Source organism: Solea solea, chromosome 11, assembly GCF_958295425.1.
Source record: "Solea solea chromosome 11, fSolSol10.1, whole genome shotgun sequence".
NCBI classification, from domain to species: Eukaryota; Metazoa; Chordata; class Actinopteri; order Pleuronectiformes; family Soleidae; genus Solea; species Solea solea.
Genome location: NC_081144.1, coordinates 2,339,660 through 2,357,843, shown reverse-complemented (window position 1 = coordinate 2,357,843; position 18,184 = coordinate 2,339,660). Strand labels below are relative to the sequence as shown.

Here is an 18,184-nt window from a genome sequence, read left to right as displayed (position 1 = left end):
ACAATAAAACCCACTTGACTTGACTTGCAGTAAACTCTCCTAAATTTGAACCAAAAGTATGTTTAATTTTGAAAGTTATTGCCGGAAGTGCTTCGTGTGAATCTCCCCAGCTTGGATGTTCACACACACACACACACACACAGATACACTGAGTGGATGAGGAGAAACAGTGAGGGGACGTGAACGCGCCGTTAACTTTGTCTGTGTCCATGTGAAGAAGGGCTGGACTTTTGCTTTACACTTTACTGCAAAACTGGTGCATGTGTGTGTGTATGTGTGTGTGAGTACCTGTGTGTGAAAGCGGCGGGCCGTCGTTGTGGCGGAGGCAGTGGAAGTAAATGAAAGCGTTGTTTGGAGCCGCTGAACAAAGAGCTTTTCTTCGCTCTGCCATTGTTACCGAGCAACAGCGCCTGTTCTCTCACTCACCCAAAGCTGGTTTCACACTGTAAAAAAAGTAAGCTATCTACTCTGGAGTGAACGAGTGAGTGAGTGAGTTTGATTTAAAAACAAACAAACAAACAGTGTGTTTTTAAATAATACCATATAACACACACACACACCAAATGCTAACAAATCCACTAAAACACTGGCCACACTGGTTTGACACGAGGCTAGTTGTAACTTTATATTAGCACAAAGCTAACGTTGTGAATGGTTTAAGTATGCGTCATTTCTAAATATAGTATCAAACTATACACACACACACACACACATATAAATATCTAATGAAAATCACCTTGTTGTGGCTAGCGTGTGAACTGTTGACGCTGTGTGAACTGTTGCTAACTCTCTTGGTTGTTGTTTTTTAAAATAAGCTGTGTGCCAATGTCTTACTCCACTTTAATAACCACAGTTCAGTGCTAGCAAATTAGGGCATCTGAAACAACTTAGCCCCCCATGGTTCTCAAACTGTGGGTACATGCACCACCAGTGGTACGCGAGCTTCCTCTGGTGGTACGTGGAGGAAAATCAGAAATACTGTTCTACTGTATATAGGGCTGAAACAATTACTCGATGAATCAGTTACTAAATTAATCGTCAACTATTTTGACAATCGATTAATCAGTTTGAGTGTTTTTAAGAAATTAAAACAAGTTGTTTGCTTCATATAAACAAAGAAATCATTATTAAAACAGAATATTTTTTTGGTTTTTGGACAAAAGACATTTGAGAACATCATCCTCTCTAGGTTTGAGAAACACTGATCTGGACCAAACGATTACTCCATTAATCAAGAAAATATTTGACAGATTAATCGATTATGAATAATAATCATCACAATCATAAACGGCTATATTTAAAAACACAATGCCACATCTGTGAAAATAAATTACATTATTTATTTTCTCCAAAAACATAAATAAACAAACAGATTTATGGAATAACAGCCACTAGTGGAGCAAATCAATGAAGAGAAACCCTGTTCTTTCACCAGAACACTGTACCTCATGTGAAGGACTTGGGTTTGAATGGCAGTTACTGGGGGCCTGCTCTGGTTTCCAGGGTTGACCTTCTGACTTCACCATGCTGTTGTTTTGACAGGTGAGGGGCGGCCTGTGCTCCAGTCATGACCTCTGGGAATGGGAACACTACCAGCAGCCAACAAAATGGAGAGAGCAAACCATCCCAGGCCTTAGTCAGGTCCGACATCCTCACCCATCTTATAGAAGGCTTTGTTATCCAGGAAGGTGCCGACCCTTTTCCTGTGAGTACTGCATCCCTGCATTTGCCCCCATTAATGGTTAATGCTTAACCCTAACCTTAACCAGGGCCTCAGAAACCACGTCCTGCCTCATTAGGACCAGGCTTTGGTCCCTATTAAGTCTATTGGCCCTGACAAGGTCAGTGTTAATACTATTAAGTGTCTTAAGAAACAAAATAGATGTGTAAACACTGGTTAAAAACTTGGGACTTGTCTGTGAACCACGAGTGAAGACTTATTTATTATTTTATTTACCACTTTATCTGTAAGAAACTATACAGTCATGTTCCTTTTTGGTTTTAAACATTTCAGTTCCATGTAAAAAAGGAACCACAGGAACCATACGCTCTGAACTAATCGGATACTTTTACGAGAGACAGAGGAATTATAGTCTAATAGTCTTCTTTATTTCAGACACTGAATTTTCTCCCTAAATCTGTGGAAGAAAAAGGAAAAGTCCTCCAGACTTGAGGCTGTAGATGTACAAGATGTTCTACCAGTGTTTTAGTGAGCTGCAGCACCGCCCTCTTGCTGTAGTCATCAGTTTGTTTGTTTTTTGTGTGTCTGCAGGTAGAACGTCCATCTTTCTCAATTGACAGCCTATGGCGACTCACAGCAGACTCAAAGATGAACGGCCTCTCACCAAATGGTAAAGTTCTCACGACACGACACAAAACAAGGCTTCACCCTCTCCCAGTATTACAATTTTAAATGGTAATAATAATAATATACTGTACCATAATTAAAATAATAGGCATACATTTCCTTAACATATGTCCCATTACTAAACATACATGTTACATACACAGTCACTCACATCATTGTCCCGCGAGTTCACACAGCACTTATTGAGTCTATCAGCTCCACATGCCTCTCTGTGTGTTTCTCAGTACATGGCAGTGTTTGGCTCTCGTGTCATCCCAGCCGCATTCCTGCTCTGCACACAGGAAGTGATTTGTTTTATGTCAGTACAAACAGAGGCCACGGCAACGCTGAGGCAGTGAAGTGAGACGACTGAAAACAGTTTGTAGTGATGCTGAGAGCACAAAGAAATGCCCACGAAAAGAGTTTCAGAAGTGAATTCTGCTGCTCGAAAAACTTGGTTGTTCAACAGTTTTGAATAAATGCTTCTTGTCTCCACCCACCCCTGTACTGCCACTGTATACACAAACGCTCCCTCAGTCAAGGACACACCACACAACTTAGAGCTAGAGGATCTCTAGGTTTGAGTTTAAGGACTTGTTGCTTGGACAACAGCACCAGACTCATTTTCACCCACTTTTGTGATGTCTAAATGTTTACATAGTACTGTGGAGATGAGCTTTTATGACTAAGTCTGTGTTGTCAGTGTTGTGTTCGGCTGACAGCGTATCTATCGACTGTGTTCCCTCAGAGTTGAAGAACCAGCAGGAGCCCATGCTGACCTGTGAGCTGTGCGGCAGAGTGGACTTTGCCTCCATCTTCAAAAGGTCAAAGAGGTTCTGCTCTACAGTGTGTGCCAAACGGTAAGGCAAGACAATGAAGGCTGATCTGTCTGTCTCTAGTGCAGTGCCCGTTTACAATGTGTGCCTCTTTGTTTACTGATATCTCCTGCATTTCTTATCACTCTGGTGGCCGCAGTAAGTCACCTGCCAGGTTTGAAGCCTGTCAAGCGAACCATTTGACATTCATGCTATAAACAGAAGGAACAGATGATCCTTGCAATTATAGATGGACGTGCAAAGTGTCAACAAACGTCTGCTCTTTCTGCTGGCCGGCATACTATGATTGTAACAAGGGATTATTAGTGGGATTGCTGTGCAAGCGATTCATGATTGATTGTATGACTAATCGTGAAGCTCACGTCACATTACATCTTTCTTTTGTAGCTACAACGTGGGCTGCACAAAGAGAATGGGTCTCTTCCCAAACCGTAAAAGCACCCTGGAGAACATGAAGAAACAAAGAGTCATGAATGGAAACCACAGAAACTCCAATTTAGACACGAAAAAGGTGAGAGAGAGAGTGTAATTACAGTACTATTATAAAGGCACAACCAGCTTTGTTGTTTTTAATGTTTGTCGACATTAAATAGTACAACAAATAGTTTTTACCAGTAACGTAAAGGCAGGGTCATGTTATTGTTCAAGTGTCAGGGTTAGATCACACTGAATACTTGACACTCTAACTCATAGAAGCCGTTTTCTTTTCTGAAAGATAAGTTGTTGTTTTTTAAAACTGCATATGAAATAATGACACTATATGATCATTATAGCATTGATAAACTAACAAACCAAATGGTGCCTCAGGCTTTTGCACAGTACTTTGTTTAACCTGAACCAGCGTATTCAGCACTTTTATTCTGATCAGGCTTTTAATTTTGATCTCTGTGTACAGAAGCCTGCTGCTCCTGCTCCTGCTGCTCTGTCCACCGGTCACTCTGTCCACCCAGCACAGGGCGAGTCCAGCCAATGTTCCGATTTACCAAGCTTCGTAAACACTCCGACAACCCAGCGTTTGCCTTCGGTGCCGGACTCGGAGCTTCCCCTGCTGCCTCACACCTTCCTGCCCAGCGATCCTGGTCAGTGGAACATCACGGACGTCTACGAGTTCATCTCCTCTCTGCCAGGTGGGGCTGCCAAGTGGCAAACCGCAGCCTCTTAATCCATGTTCATTGTCTCGAGCCTTGTTCGCACAACGCGATTTTCAGTCCAGAAATATGCAGACGGACCAGTTTTGCAATTAGTGGCGGATAATCATTTTTCTTCTGTTAATGAGCGATTGGAGCAGCTCCTCTCATTAGATTAGTGGGACAAAAGCATGTGCTTTATAGGAGACAGATGCCCTGAGGCAGCAACTAACAATTATTTTCATTACTAAGTAATCATTTGATAGTTATTTTATAGCAAAGACAACAGAATAATGAACAAATATGCTCAAATCAGCTTAATGAACCTGAGGAAATGAGTTGTTCACTCAGAAATCAAGAGGTGAAGCATAAGTAGGGCTGTAACTAGCAATTATTTTCACAATTGATTCATCTGTTCATTTTCAGAATTTATTTAAGAATTTGGAGAGCTTATTTATGTATGTGTAATATATATATATATATATATATATATGTGTATGTATGTATGTATATATATATATATATACACACACACACACACACACACACACACACACACATACATAAATAAATCATAAATATATAATTTCTTTTTATAAATATATATATATATAAAAAACTAAACGTAAAGTTCTACAGCCCGAGTGCTTTGCTCGCAGTCTTAAAGGCTTGTGACGTCTACGAAAGCGAGCGTCCTAGGCTCCGGCCAAAACAGTGACAGAGCAGTATTGTACGAACACTGATGAGGTAACTATAGCAACACTCTTGCTCAGCATCAGTCACTTTCCCGTTAGGTCTTATAAGCTGCACTTGATAAAACTTGTAGTTCTTAGACAAAATCACAACTACTCACTGCTCACTTTTCTTCAGTGAAGTCAGTCACTACGTTTTACCACAGGTGCGAATCCAACCCAATCCTCCTAGGAGTCACTGTTGTTCAGGCTGAGGAAGTCATGCCAGAACCTGTTGAATGTTACAGCACCTTTTTTATTAAAGTAATTTCAGTGTAAGGTGATTGACACTTGATCAATGTGGCAGTATTTAATTACTGTCAGCAAAACTCGTACACCAGAGCCAAACGGAGCAGGTCTCAGCTCGTCTCTCAGTCTACAGATCGCAGTGAATGTGACATGTGACGTGTCAGCTCCTGTAACTGCGTGTGTGTTGTTGCTGCAGGTTGTCTGGAGATCGCAGAGGAGTTCCGCTCTCAGGAGATCGACGGACAGGCGCTGCTGCTGCTGAAGGAGGATCATCTCATGGGAACCATGAACATCAAACTGGGCCCTGCACTCAAGGTCTTTGCCCATATCAGCATGCTCAAAGACTCATAGCCCATCACACACACACACACACACAGCTCACAAAGGCAGCTCTGGACAAATGTGAACTGAATGAGAAGAGTTCAGGTACTGGGCCACAGGTGTTTGATATTGGATGTTTTTCTTTGACGTCAGTGGGGACTTTTTGACTCACTGTTTACACTGATAACTTTTTTGTTTTTTTAAATAAAGTATTACTGCAACATGGCTTCATGCAGGAGGCATTTACAGTCAGCACAGGAGAATTTCTGCCCGTATTTTCTAACTCTGGACAGTTCAGTCGCTGGATTGTTTATAAAATGAGTTAAAATGAAAGTTCAAACTCACAGGTTGGATTATTTTACCTCCTAAAATGGCAAAAAAAAAAAAAAATCCTTACCAGAGTGGCCTGTTGACCCCTGACACAGCCCTGTACTGCTCCATGTAAACAGGCTGTTCCACTTGTTTCAGACCAGTCACATCTCAGCCTCCAGTCTTTGTGATAAGCTCGACTAAAGATGTCTCCACTGTCCACAGAGATGAAGTCCAGGAGGAGGCTGGTTTAACTCCTGACTGCGAAAGACAGGGTCTCTCAATCCTGGTCCTGGGGATCCACTCTCCTGCGTGTTTTATTAGTTTCCTTGCTCCAACACAGCTGATTCAAATAAATGGCTCTTTATCAGGCTTCTGCAGAGCTTGCTGATGAGCTGACCATTTGAATCAGGTGTGTTAGAGCATGGAAACATCTCAAGCACCAGGATTGAGAAACCCTGGCTTCAGGTCTTTTTATGCTTTTTGTTTTGTGTCTGCAGAGACTTTTGTATTTGTTCTGATTCCCACAGTTCCATTCATGTTATAATGTGGACCCACACTGGTCTGGTATTCCACGCAATCCTACCTAGTCCACTTTTGTCGTCTGCATAGACATCCACGTGGACTCTAGTGCAGGGTTTCTCATTCCTGGTCCTGGGGACCCACTGCCCTGCATGTTTCCCTGTTCCAAGCTCATCAGCAAGCACTGCAGAAACCTGATAATGATCCATTTATGTGAATCAGGTGTGTTGGAGCAAGGACACCTCTAAAACATGCAGGGCAGTGGGTCTCCAGGACCAGGATTGAGAAACCCTGTCCTAGTGGATGACAACATTTAAGCCGCACGAACCCCAGTGGATGCTGTACACGGTGACATAGTTCACATGTTGCCGAACTGAAAAGTTGAACATTTCTTAACTTCAGCTGAGAGCAAAGTGAAGCAATAGGACCCACAATGCACAATTTTAAATGTGACTTACAAATACTGTATATCCACTCAAAAACACAAAATTACGACAACTCCGACACATGTGAAATGTAACGTAATCCACTGCTACTGTGTTGAATCAACATTATGATCTTGTTTTAAAGTGTTTTCCAAACCTTTTGCATGGCGGCGATGAGCCAACGCGACCCAATTCTCTGCATGAAAAGTGGAAAAGTTATATTCTGTTCCTGACTTTTCTGTTTCGCTCAAGAAAAATTTTTTTTTTTTGGAGTGACTGTTGTTGAATCACTGTTTTTAGTTTGACGGGACACTGTTTCTACAATTTTTACTTGAAACCTGAGTTTGTTTGTTCTTGCATTTTCTCCTGTTTTCATTTAACAAAGCCATTTGAATTCATGCCCTACAGCTACAGCTCTGCATCAGACAACATGAGGTCGAGTCTATGCACACGAGAAGTTAAAGGCTGCCATTAAGTGCCTACAGTGACATGTTGATGCAGGCGTGCTTGAATCAACAACAAACAGCTGCGTGTATAGTCTGTATTACATTTCATGATACTTGTACCAAAGTCGAGTGACTGTTGAGTTACTGTTGAACTGCTGTCACTAGAGAAGTGTTGATGTAGCCATTTGTAAGCCACGGTGACGCTGTAGTGGTGTCTGACCACACACGATGCTTGAAAAGTTGTTTTCCAGTGTTTTAGATCTGTATGTTATTAGTCACGAAAAAGCTCAGACACGTTTCACTGTAGGGAAAAGTTAAATGAAGTTGCTCATCTGCTGTTCTATCCCTTTGTGAGCAGAGGTGTCGTCGTCGTTATTGTGACATCATAACTTCATAAACGGCATCTAAAAGAATCTGTGTAGCAGACAGTTGGCAGGGTTAGTGATGGACACTGTTTCTGTCGTTAAAGTTTATTCATATTTGTCTTTGTTTTTTTCTACAGAAATCCTGATTTTTCAAAAAATAAAAGTGCTAGGTAAAACTCAAATTCTCAGCATTGTCATAATTCAAGCATTCACACTGGAAATGCCTAAATGTCAGTGCAGGGATCAGCAAGTAAATGCCAATTTTGTTTGTAAGCAACTGAATATTGGACCAAAACATCATATCTTCATCAGGCAAAGTGCCTTAAAACGTCTTCAATCAGAACAATAATGTGGACGTTGTCTTTAATCACCAGCTCGTTACAGAGACAAATGCATGTGAGACACATACTCGTACCGTTAATATTCATTGTGCATCATTTCAGTTTTAAGAATTACTGCTTCTTCTATGCAAGAAGTTATTTACCGACATTTACTCCCCAAACCTGGCTGTCTTCATGACAACAGCAGTGTTTTTATTTGTATTTTTCCAAACCAAACATTTAGTTTAGGTTAACTGTCAATTCTAGCAATAGTTTTTTTTAATAAGTTAGTTAAATAATTTAAGATTTGTTAAATCAATCATCTGCCGAGGCCAGATACTGATGCTGGCAGGCCACTTTTGGCCCACGGGCCACCAGTTGCTGACCACTGGTCTAGTGTGGTCTAGGGGGGTTTATTGGCATACATTTTATAGAATATAGAATAGAATATACATACAAGTACAGTATGTATGAGTGTATAACGGTCTGTGTAGATTCCAATTTTTCCATAACGTCCCAATTTAAGTTCCCACAGAAGGTTTCTGGAAATTTACAGATGGTTTTCCACCCATTTGCGACCCTAATTGTGGTTTAAAAACTTCAAAACGGAAATTCATAAACCACATCATGGTGGGTTGGTACTTGGCCCATGAAGTGCTTGGTTTATCTCACTGACAACAGCTGCTGCCACTGAAAGTGTGACTGAATGATATTGCAGCTCCGTATGATCCAAACTGAAATATATGGAACAAATCTTCACACATAATCGACCATTTCCTCACAATAATCTGGATTTATTCTCCCTGGCAGAAGACAGACAGGAAAAAAATCAGTTTTACACACACACACGCGCGTGCACACCGAGCCGTTCAAGTACAATCTGATAACAGCTCACGGCCGTTTAAGCTCAATAAATTATCTTCTTCATTTCTTCATTAAGGCAGACTCAGTAGTTCACATAACGTTATTAGAGATTGGATTGAGTCACAAAGAGGAGGAAAAAAACAAAAAACATGAATGATTTCCACCTTATTCTACTCTAGGAAGCTCCATTGTCAGAGTACTTACTCTGTCAGAGTTCATTCTAACAGCCGGTGAATGAGTGAACTTGGATGAAATGTCTGCGTCCACCACCATGTGTCAAAGTGACATGGTTATGTTGAATGATTTACTTTCAGTGTACAGTTTGAGTAGTAAAACCTCTCTGGGTGAATTAAAGCTGCAGTCAGTGAGTGACAGTAACAGCTGTCAATGGGCTGGAGTGTTTGTTCAGAGAAATTAAGGAGTCCGACAGTCAATATAGGACACAACACTTTATCCAATCAGGAGCCAGGACTCCACAGAGAGGCGGTCGTCTCTGCTGTCAGTCAGTAAATAAAAGGCCCCTCCCCTTTTCAAATGTGTTCATGAGATAACGGAATGAGGGAGGGTGGGGAGTTCGCCAACAGACGACGTCACTAACAGCAGCTTTAACTCAGTATAATAAACCTCCTCTGTGCAGCCATTCTAATAAATAAAAAAATTCCTTTTTCCTTATTTTTATGAAGCATTACAGTTTCTTAAATGTGAAATGTAATTTCAAACTCAGTGCGCTTAGTTTTAAAGTAAGTATTTGAACAGATTCAGCGTGTTTGTTTTTTTGCGGTATTTATCGATCATTTCAAAATAAGCTTTCAGCATTATGTTCATTCAAGTGATCTCATCTCCTCCTGTTTACACCCTTGGAAGAAGTCTGTCCTGTTGACGGTAGTTTGATTAATCACAGTGCAGCTCAGTTTCACAAAGCCTCCGTTCCAAAATATGAGACCCAAAAAAGCAACTATATCTCTTGTGATCCTGCCGACTGCAGCTTCAAGTCCAGCAGAGAAAAATTGGTTGTGCTGTGAGCTGAGTACCTCCACTGACCCAATTTTTGAGGATAATTTTCCTAAAATTGATGTCTTTCAGTCTTTAAGTCGTCCGAGGAAACCACTGTCTACAGTGACGACTGTGTAGTCGTGTGTCCCCAGCTCAAGTGTGGACACGTGTCTTTTTAAACCTAGAATCACATAAGACCCCGAGGAACAAAAACATAAAGTAGCTGTAGTGCAAAAACTTTTAAATATACATTCCAGCCACATAATGTCACCTTCACACAGCTCGGTGTTTCCCAATAAGATGTAGAGTATAAAAATCCCAAGCACTGCACACAGGAAGTGGTCTGTTTTTCCCTTGCGACTGACGGAAGCAAGGCGGCAGAATCACAAGAGCAATATAGCGTGAGTAAAGTGAGACAGCTGTGCCTGAGTGGCGTGTGATTAAGAAGTTATGCACTGGAGCTTTAAGTACTTACAGTCTGGGCTGTCGGCGGGCAGCGATAACCTCCTGCCCCGTGCTGCTTCTCACCAGCAGATGTCACTCATTATTAAAAGCTGTGACATGTCGACAGCCGACAACAACGCCTGACTGTGACCTCTCACTGAACACCAGCACACCCATGCTACCATCTGCCATCAAGCTGCCAAAAGCTCAAGCAGAACCACCGCTGCACGTTGACTGTGTGCAAGCAGTGTCACTGGTGTCGCAGCAGGCATCCTCACTTTTGCTGGCAACCTGCTGAAGTCAGAGGAGGAGGGGGGGCGGAGTTAGAACGGATGACCAGCTGCGTTAACACTAACACCTAAGTCATTCACACTGGTGCCCAGGGGGTGAAAAGAAAAAAAGTGTGGGGGGGGTGGGGGCCACACAGACATGCTGAGGATGAGGGACCTGTGACTGGAGCACACAGAGGTGAATACTGAAGAGCCAAAGCCAACCTATAGATCCAATGTTAATTTAATTGAGTGATTCAATATAAAACATCATCAAAAGGCAGGAAGGAGAAAAATAAAAGAGTGAATAGCAGATAAGTTTCAGGAAAATCAAACCTTCACCAAGTGTCCGGCAACTCAGCATGAACTTATGTTAGCACATGTGTTTTTTTCAAATAGCACCACCCTGCTACACTGAAGTCTAATTTAGGGACAGTTGTATAATCAAATGCTGGATCATTTCCTCTGGGCTGATCCGCGACAAAAGGATAATTTATTTATTCCAACATGTAGTTGGATTTTTGTTATAGCTGATGAGAAAACACGTGGACAGTAAACCAAAGCAACAGTGGACTCACAGGAATCGGGCAAAAGTAAAAAAGCGACAACCACCTAAATAATAAAGTGACCTCCAAATAACTTTGTCTGACCTGCTGGTTTGTTTACAGTCCGCCTGTTTTTTCACTGCGTCATTAACGTAACTGATGGTACAGAAGACCATTCCAACGTAATCTGCATTCCAGCTCTAACAGACCGTCGTTTTAATGTTAAGGGAATAGTTTGGGTTTTAAAAAGTGTGGTTGTATGATGTAATTATACGTGTGTGTGCGCTCTCTCAAAATAACATTTTAGCCACTTACCAAAAAAGCTCACCTAATAAAATCTGTACACACTTTATCGAGCTCTTTAAACAATCTTTTCCAACAGGAAACTGAAGATTGTGTCGCTATGAAAAAATCACTTGTTCCCTGAACCAAAGCACATGGAGAAAATCGGCACACACACAAGTTTTCTGTCCACTTCTGCCTTCATCAGAACGCTGAAAATGTGTTATTTTGGAAATTCTGTGTTGGAAAGCCTTCATTGGGATTTACCTTAGTGACACAATTTTACCAAATGAGGCAGCTGTAGACCAGCATAGACCAGCGGCTCCTGTGTCACAGCAACTAAAAAATGCTGATTATCTCAATGGACTTTGGTGGGGGCGATTATGACGTGACAAAACCTTCAGTTTCTTGTGGTAAAAGTGTGTCTAATGGTGAAAGAAACTGGGTCCCTCAGCACAGGAGGCACACAGAGCACAGTCAGCTGTATGGAAGAGCTTCACACAGCCACAGTTCATAGAAACTAATATAAGATTTAAGGGTCATAACTAGAAGATCACTAGACGTTTACACTGCTGATGTAAGCAGACATTCACAGTCATGCTGCAGCATCTACAGGTGTGTTCGTAGCCTGCGGAATGGTCAGCGGCCGTGCTTCACGTTATTTCGGTCAAAGTGTGAAAATCAGCTCAGAGGAAATGTGTTTTAGTTTAGTCCTCATCGCAGTGAGCAACAGAGCTGCTCTTACAATGTGACACTTCAAATAAACAAGATTAGATTTGTCATTTCTCACCCAAAACACACAACGTGTGTCACGATTAAGTCCTTCACGTCCTTGATTTGAACAGATTTACAAAATAGATTTTTGTTTAATATTTTTGGCAGAACTACAATCTTCTTCTTCTTTTAAAAAATAAAAGCAGTCATGATTTCTGTAATGGATTATATTTGTCAAACTCCTTCTACACTTTGGTGAAGCTTTTGTGACTGTGTGTATGTTCCTTTTAAGACGTAAATGTGAATGCTGTTACAACGCAGAATTAATCTTAACTCAGAAAACAAACAAAAAAAATCTCCCAACAAAATAGTCAAACAACCAACTTCTAATGTGAATTTTTTTTTTTTTTTTTACTCTTGTGCTTAATTTTGTGCGACGCAATCAAAAAAAAGCTTTATGTTCCACATATGGATGTGAAGTGCAGCGGAACAGGTGCTGTGCTAAATGATGTCACAGACCAGATGGTTACTAACTTAAAGCACTCCTCATTCTGACCGAGTGCTGCTATTCTACTGGTGCTTTCACCCGCGATAGGTCTCTTCATTGCTCACTGTTCTTTTAGGGGAAAGAGTCGCGGTGGAAAAACATTGAACTAAGACCAGCGGAGCCATGTTTTTGTGAGAGAGGGAAGGCGAGGTGTGTAAGGCTTCTGTGCCGACCCACTCCACGCTCACTTGATGGGGGGGGGGGGGGGGGGGGGATAAAGCTCACTCACCAAGAGACAGTCAAAACTGAGAAACCAACCCAGAAAGAGAGAGAGAATATCTTTGCCACCACACACAATTTAAAAAACAAAACAAAACAAAAAATGAGCAGAGTTGAGTTCGCAGTTTTTCTAGTTTCTGTTCATCACTGTTTATACCTTGCTCCTGAAGAGGGGCTTGGCGCCGGGGCCACAGTACTCGTTGTATATGACCTTGAAGAGGAAAAGGTGGAAGAGCGTTATAAGCGAGGCCACGCTGAACCAGAAGAGGAAGGGCAGGCCTGGGTATCTGTTCGCCATGTGCTCCTCGTGGGCCAGGATGGCCTTAAGGTGCAGCGTGTGGCGCAGGTCCTGCAGGTGACGCAGGTCTGTGGAGATATAGAGCAGCGGGGTGATCGGCTGAGTCACCATCACAGGGAAGGTATGACCTTTGATCTCGGATGTCAGCTCCACGGGCTCGTTGAGGCAGCCGGCCTCGCAGGCGTACAGCTTCACTGGCTGCTCCTGCTGCTTCACCGACACGTGAAGAAACGGCTTCCCGTCCATGTCCAGCAGCACGGCCAGGTTGATGAGGTCCTGGTTGTAGTGGATCCCTCTCAGGGCATAGCTGTTGTGCAGCACGTCCGGGTCAGCCTGGAACTGAAGGTGGTTTTCCGTGAACTGGAGGCCGCCAAAGCTGAGCACCATGCCCTGCATGGCTCCGTGGGCCCCTGCCGCCACCAGCACCTTGCAGCCTCTCTTCTGCAGAGTCAGGGTCCACAGCGTGACGAGCTGCAGGATCTGCGCGGTGCTGCTCACGCGCTCGGGCCACAGGTTCTCTGCGTGCATGGTGGCGTGGCCGCTGAAGCAGTGGTCAGCGTAGTTGAGGCTGGACTCGAGGCGTGCGCGCTCCTCGCTGACCAGCCTGTGGTCCAGAAGGGGAGCAGTGGAGGAGGAGAGGATGTAGTAGAGGGTGGTGTTGACTGTGCGGCTCGATGGTGTGTGGGAGTCTGTGATCTTCCTCATTTCAACACCTGAATGAACCAAGAAGCAGAAGCAATGAGGGACAGTTTGACAGGAACAATATGTTAAATTAAGAATTAGTGACATCTAATAGTGAGACTGCAGATAGTAACACTAATGGCACTTCTACACGACACTACTCAGCTCTGCTCTACTCTACTCGGTTGGTATCAGGCACGTCGTCTTCCATTATATAGGAACTATAGTTCCTCGTCAACGTGGGCAGGGTTGCCATAGCACAGCCGTGACGTTGTTTTACATGCGACACAAACACACAAACTAGTGACGAGCAAAGCAGTTGCTTTCATTGTACTGAATACTTAGAAAATAAACCATACATGCAATACATGTAGTGCATAAAAATACATAGTGATGTACAAACACACCCTCATTCGTACCCACGTCCACACATACATACATCCATATACAGAACGATCACCTTTGTTTTCCTTCCTCCCCTCCTCCCTCATTTTTGACTTTGATAGAGAGAGGGATTAACGTGTGTTTAAGGTGATTATGCTGGACCTCCTCCCTGAGATCAGTAAAACATATTCCGGAAACAACATGTGATTGTTGAACCTGTTGAACCGAATGTTGTTGGCCTGTTCAAACAGATCTTGTGGTGTTCAGTACTTCCTGCATGACCGGGAGCGCAGCACACTCCGTCTGACACAGACACTGAACTGAAATACACCTCAACGGGTTGTAACTCGGCTCACAATCGACAATATGTATGCAGTCTTATTTCTTATTGGTACAAGCTGATAAATTAACTGTTTTATTAACGATGACGTGTGCTGCTGCCTTTCTTGTCCAGGTCACCCTTGTCTTGATCTCAATGGGACTTTTAGCTGATTAAATAAAGGTTAAATAAAATTAATAAAAAAGGATTGTGCAAGATCTTAGAGACGGGGTTGTACGAGGTACAGCTGAGGATGTGCGGGTGTGATGAGTACATGGCTGTGACCAGGGAGACTGCCGCAACATGGATATGGTGCAGTGATAAATCATGCCATTTCACAGACACCGTGTCCGACTGTAGACTTGAATACTTTGTATGTGTGTGTGCTTTGTGGGGCTGTAACTCACGATTATTTTCATAATCAATGAATCTGGCGTTATTACTGTCAATTAATCGAGTACTTGTTGATCAGTGTTCAGTCCAAAAACACTGAAAAACAACAAATTATGTTATTTTGTCCAAGAACCAAAATTATTCAGGATTCTTTGTTATATGGAGCAAAGAAACCAGAAGATATTCACATTTAAGGAGCTGAACGCTCAGAGAGCTTGTTTTAATTATTTGGGGAAAAAAACACTGAAACCATTATCAAAATAGTTGACGATTCAGTTAGTTATAGAACTAAAGGTTGATTAGTGGTACACTAACCACAAACTACAGAAGCCCAAGGGAAGCGGCAGCTGAAGTTAAAGAGAAATGGGACAGTACAGTCCCACAGCAAAATTAAACAGGCTCTTCAATCACACTTGCTTTTCTACAAAAGTATACACAACTGATAAGCTTTTTTTTACCACAGCATGGCACATGTGCATTCCTTAGTCACATTCTGGTCACATGACGTTTCTGACACAAGTCTCTTTACAGCTGGTGCCCAGTGAAGTGATTTCTTTCTTCTGATATATGATCAGAAGAATCATATCGGCACATCCCTAATAAACACTGTGAGTTAAAAGCACAGTGCACTTTCATGTTGTGGAAACAGTGAAGGTGGAGATGTGGAGGGAGGAAACTATCAGGGGTTAAGCTTCAGCTCACCTGAAATAAAGAGATCCATCCAGGCCTGCTGGTGATCTGCCACCAGATCATCCACACTGGTGCCTAGCAGCTCCCCCATTTCCTTTTTGGCTCCTTCTCTGAGGGAACTGAAGGTCTCCTCCAGCTTGGAGGAATCGATGGGCTGTGAGGTCCACACCACTGACAGGATGTTGTCTGTGTACTCTGACTTAGCACTGACCTGAATCCTGCTGCTCACCTTTTTGGTGACCACCACCACCAGCACTATGCGATTACTCTCCACAGGCACTCTGCCGGCGGACAGCAGTATGTCTGTGTCCTCCAGTTTCTCCACAGTGGTGGAGAACTTGCTACCGAAGGAGGGATTGTCAGAAGAAACGTCCAGCGAGGCGACTCTGTCAGACGGGTTGTTGATGTGGATTCGCTGCAGGTAGACGTTGGGTCTGCTCCTGTGTGCCATGAACTCCTCTCTGATGGTGACACAGTCCTGGGCTGACTGCAGTACACAGCGGACTGACAGCACCGATCCTTTCCTGAACAACAGGATGCTGGCCTGGGCCTCGGCTCGATTCCCCTCCGGATGCACACCGACTCTTGGGGAAAACTCAGTCTGGTGGACCGGGGCCATGCCAGGCTGCGAAGACGAGGCCACCCACAGTTTGTTAGAGTCAATGTCAAGCAGAATGTGACCATTACCTGATACAAAAGGTGTGACTAGCTGTTCCTGAGGTGTCCTGTAGATCCCCTCTCCTCGCTCCACCAGGGACTTCCACCTGTGGATTTCAGCCTGCAGACACTGTCCCGCTGCCCCGCCGGCCATGGCCGAGTTGCTGAAGAGCGTCCACCTGCGCTCCGCCCCCAGGTACCAGTAGAAGATGAGGAAGAGCAGCATACCTATGGTGAGCCTTCTCGCCCAGCTGCTCGACAACAAGCCCGGCAGCCCCTTCAGTCTCTGCTGGAGCCACATTTTATTTTCAGGTCAGAGAAACCCAGGTCCGCGAGTCAACACTGTACCCACGCTGCTCAGGATCAAAGTCCATACACGTCACATTGAATTCAACAAACTCTCAAATCATGTTCCCTCGGGCGTAAAGCCACAAGAACAAGCTTTGATAACCAGCTTCCGGGTGAGTTAGCTTAGCTCGGTGGCTAGGGCCGCGAACGAAAGCTGCCTGAAAGCGGTCGTTCTTCCCCGCATCGTGGTCACCGTCGTATCCTTCGCCGGCGGAGTGTGACGGTCTTTACGGTGTCACATGTCCGTGTCGTTTGGTGTTTGTTTTCTCCGGGTACTGCAACAAAAAACACCCGTGTCCCCAGGAGCTGCAGCCAGCGGTTGACACTTCTGGTTTGTCACAAATGTCGTAAAGCAACACGACGAAGCAATAACCGGAAATGTCGCAAAGCCCAGCCATAATAATAATAATAGTATTAGTAATAACAATAATAATATTGCAATTCATAGTAATATCAATATGAGTCATATTAATATAATATACTATATAATATATAATATATAATAAATATTAATGTGTTTTTTATTATTTTTGTTTCTAATCTTTAATGCACGTTTCTTAATATAAAATAGTTGTGTGTTGACATTATAATAAATACATATTTTTTGAAGAATAGATTGATGTACTGGTTATTCATTGGGGGTATTTCTTTTCTTCTAGATTAGACCAGTGATCATGGTGAGCAAGGAAATTCTGTTCATATATATTGTGTTTTATTACCACCTACTACCATTCTTGGTATTGCTGGTCGAACATACAAAAACTGCACACAGGTGGGATATGGACTAATGTGGAACAATTAATATAAATATTTAAAACATTTGAACATGCTGAGGGCTCAGTAGTGAAAGTGTCAGACAACACAATAAAACATTTTTATTGTTTTTATTTTCATTTTTATGTCCAATGTTACTGTTCAAATGTCCCCCCAACAATGAAATGGGATTTTCGCCCTTGTATAGATTTGAAATGCATGTTTATTATTCACAGTGTTGTAATGTTGTACATACGTACACAATTAATTTATCTGTACTTTACCTCATTTATATTTCTAGCAACTTTTACTCCACTACATTTTTTCTATCTTTCTTACTCGTTACTACCAAATAAACTCAGAAGAAGAGTTGGTAATGATCGATATTTATGTAGAGTTTTTCTGCTTTACACTACAGTTTTGCCATTCACACATCTTTCATACCCATTTACATGCTTCAATGTGGGATTTCTTGCTCAAGGAGAGCAGAGGCCAGGAATTGAACCCTTGAAAAATCCTTACTCCTTACTTAGATAAAATACATACTTGCAATACTTTAGTAATACTAAAGTAAATACTTTAGTACAATAAATGCCATAGTGACTTCAACTTCTACCAAAGTTATTTTCTGGTAAGATACTTAGTATCCCTTTTAGGTACTTTATACAAGACAGATTACTCATTACCTTTCCAGACTGTCTTTGCTGCTGTAACACTGTACTCTTTCCCAATGTGGGACTGATAAAGGATTACCTTATAAATTCATGTTTCTTGGTCAGGTTGCAG

At 42.6% G+C, this 18,184-nt stretch overlaps 2 protein-coding genes across 4 annotated transcripts; one reads left to right on the top strand and one right to left on the bottom strand.

Moving 5' to 3' along the window:
• Positions 1 to 136: 136 nt before the first annotated feature.
• phc2a (polyhomeotic homolog 2a (Drosophila)) lies at positions 137 to 7,860 on the top strand. Of its 2 annotated transcripts, none has more exons than XM_058644184.1 (7): positions 137 to 454; positions 1,543 to 1,705; positions 2,273 to 2,351; positions 3,096 to 3,207; positions 3,571 to 3,694; positions 4,079 to 4,310; positions 5,487 to 7,860. In XM_058644184.1, exons 2-7 carry the CDS (start codon positions 1,568 to 1,570, stop codon positions 5,639 to 5,641), a joined length of 840 nt encoding a protein of 279 aa, XP_058500167.1. In that variant the 5' UTR covers positions 137 to 454; positions 1,543 to 1,567; the 3' UTR covers positions 5,642 to 7,860. The 2 variants fall into 2 exon arrangements, with proteins under 2 accessions (XP_058500167.1, XP_058500165.1); XM_058644182.1 differs by having other exon boundaries at positions 4,052 to 4,310.
• Positions 7,861 to 8,841: 981 nt separating this feature from the next.
• Positions 8,842 to 16,987, bottom strand: kiaa2013 (KIAA2013 ortholog). Of its 2 annotated transcripts, none has more exons than XM_058642958.1 (3): positions 15,653 to 16,987; positions 13,033 to 13,886; positions 8,842 to 10,593 (listed from the first exon to the last, which is right to left on the bottom strand). In XM_058642958.1, exons 1-3 carry the CDS (start codon positions 16,596 to 16,598, stop codon positions 10,507 to 10,509), a joined length of 1,887 nt encoding a protein of 628 aa, XP_058498941.1. In that variant the 5' UTR covers positions 16,599 to 16,987; the 3' UTR covers positions 8,842 to 10,506. The 2 variants fall into 2 exon arrangements, with proteins under 2 accessions (XP_058498941.1, XP_058498942.1); XM_058642959.1 differs by having other exon boundaries at positions 8,842 to 10,590.
• Positions 16,988 to 18,184: the final 1,197 nt, after the last annotated feature.

Bases quoted from the DNA above. Each gene is read 5' to 3' on its own strand.
- phc2a (XM_058644182.1), top strand. From the start codon at position 1,568: ATGACCTCTGGGAATGGGAACACTACCAGCAGCCAACAAAATGGAGAG. The intron at 2,352-3,095 runs GTAAAGTTCTCA...GTGTTCCCTCAG, and splicing joins GAACGGCCTCTCACCAAATG to AGTTGAAGAACCAGCAGGAG. The intron at 3,208-3,570 runs GTAAGGCAAGAC...TTTCTTTTGTAG, and splicing joins TCTACAGTGTGTGCCAAACG to CTACAACGTGGGCTGCACAA.
- kiaa2013 (XM_058642958.1), bottom strand. From the start codon at position 16,598: ATGTGGCTCCAGCAGAGACTGAAGGGGCTGCCGGGCTTGTTGTCGAGC. The intron at 13,887-15,652 runs GTGAGCTGAAGC...TGGTTCATTCAG, and splicing joins GATGGATCTCTTTATTTCAG to GTGTTGAAATGAGGAAGATC. The intron at 10,594-13,032 runs GTATAAACAGTG...CTCTGACTTCAG, and splicing joins AGCCCCTCTTCAGGAGCAAG to CAGGTTGCCAGCAAAAGTGA.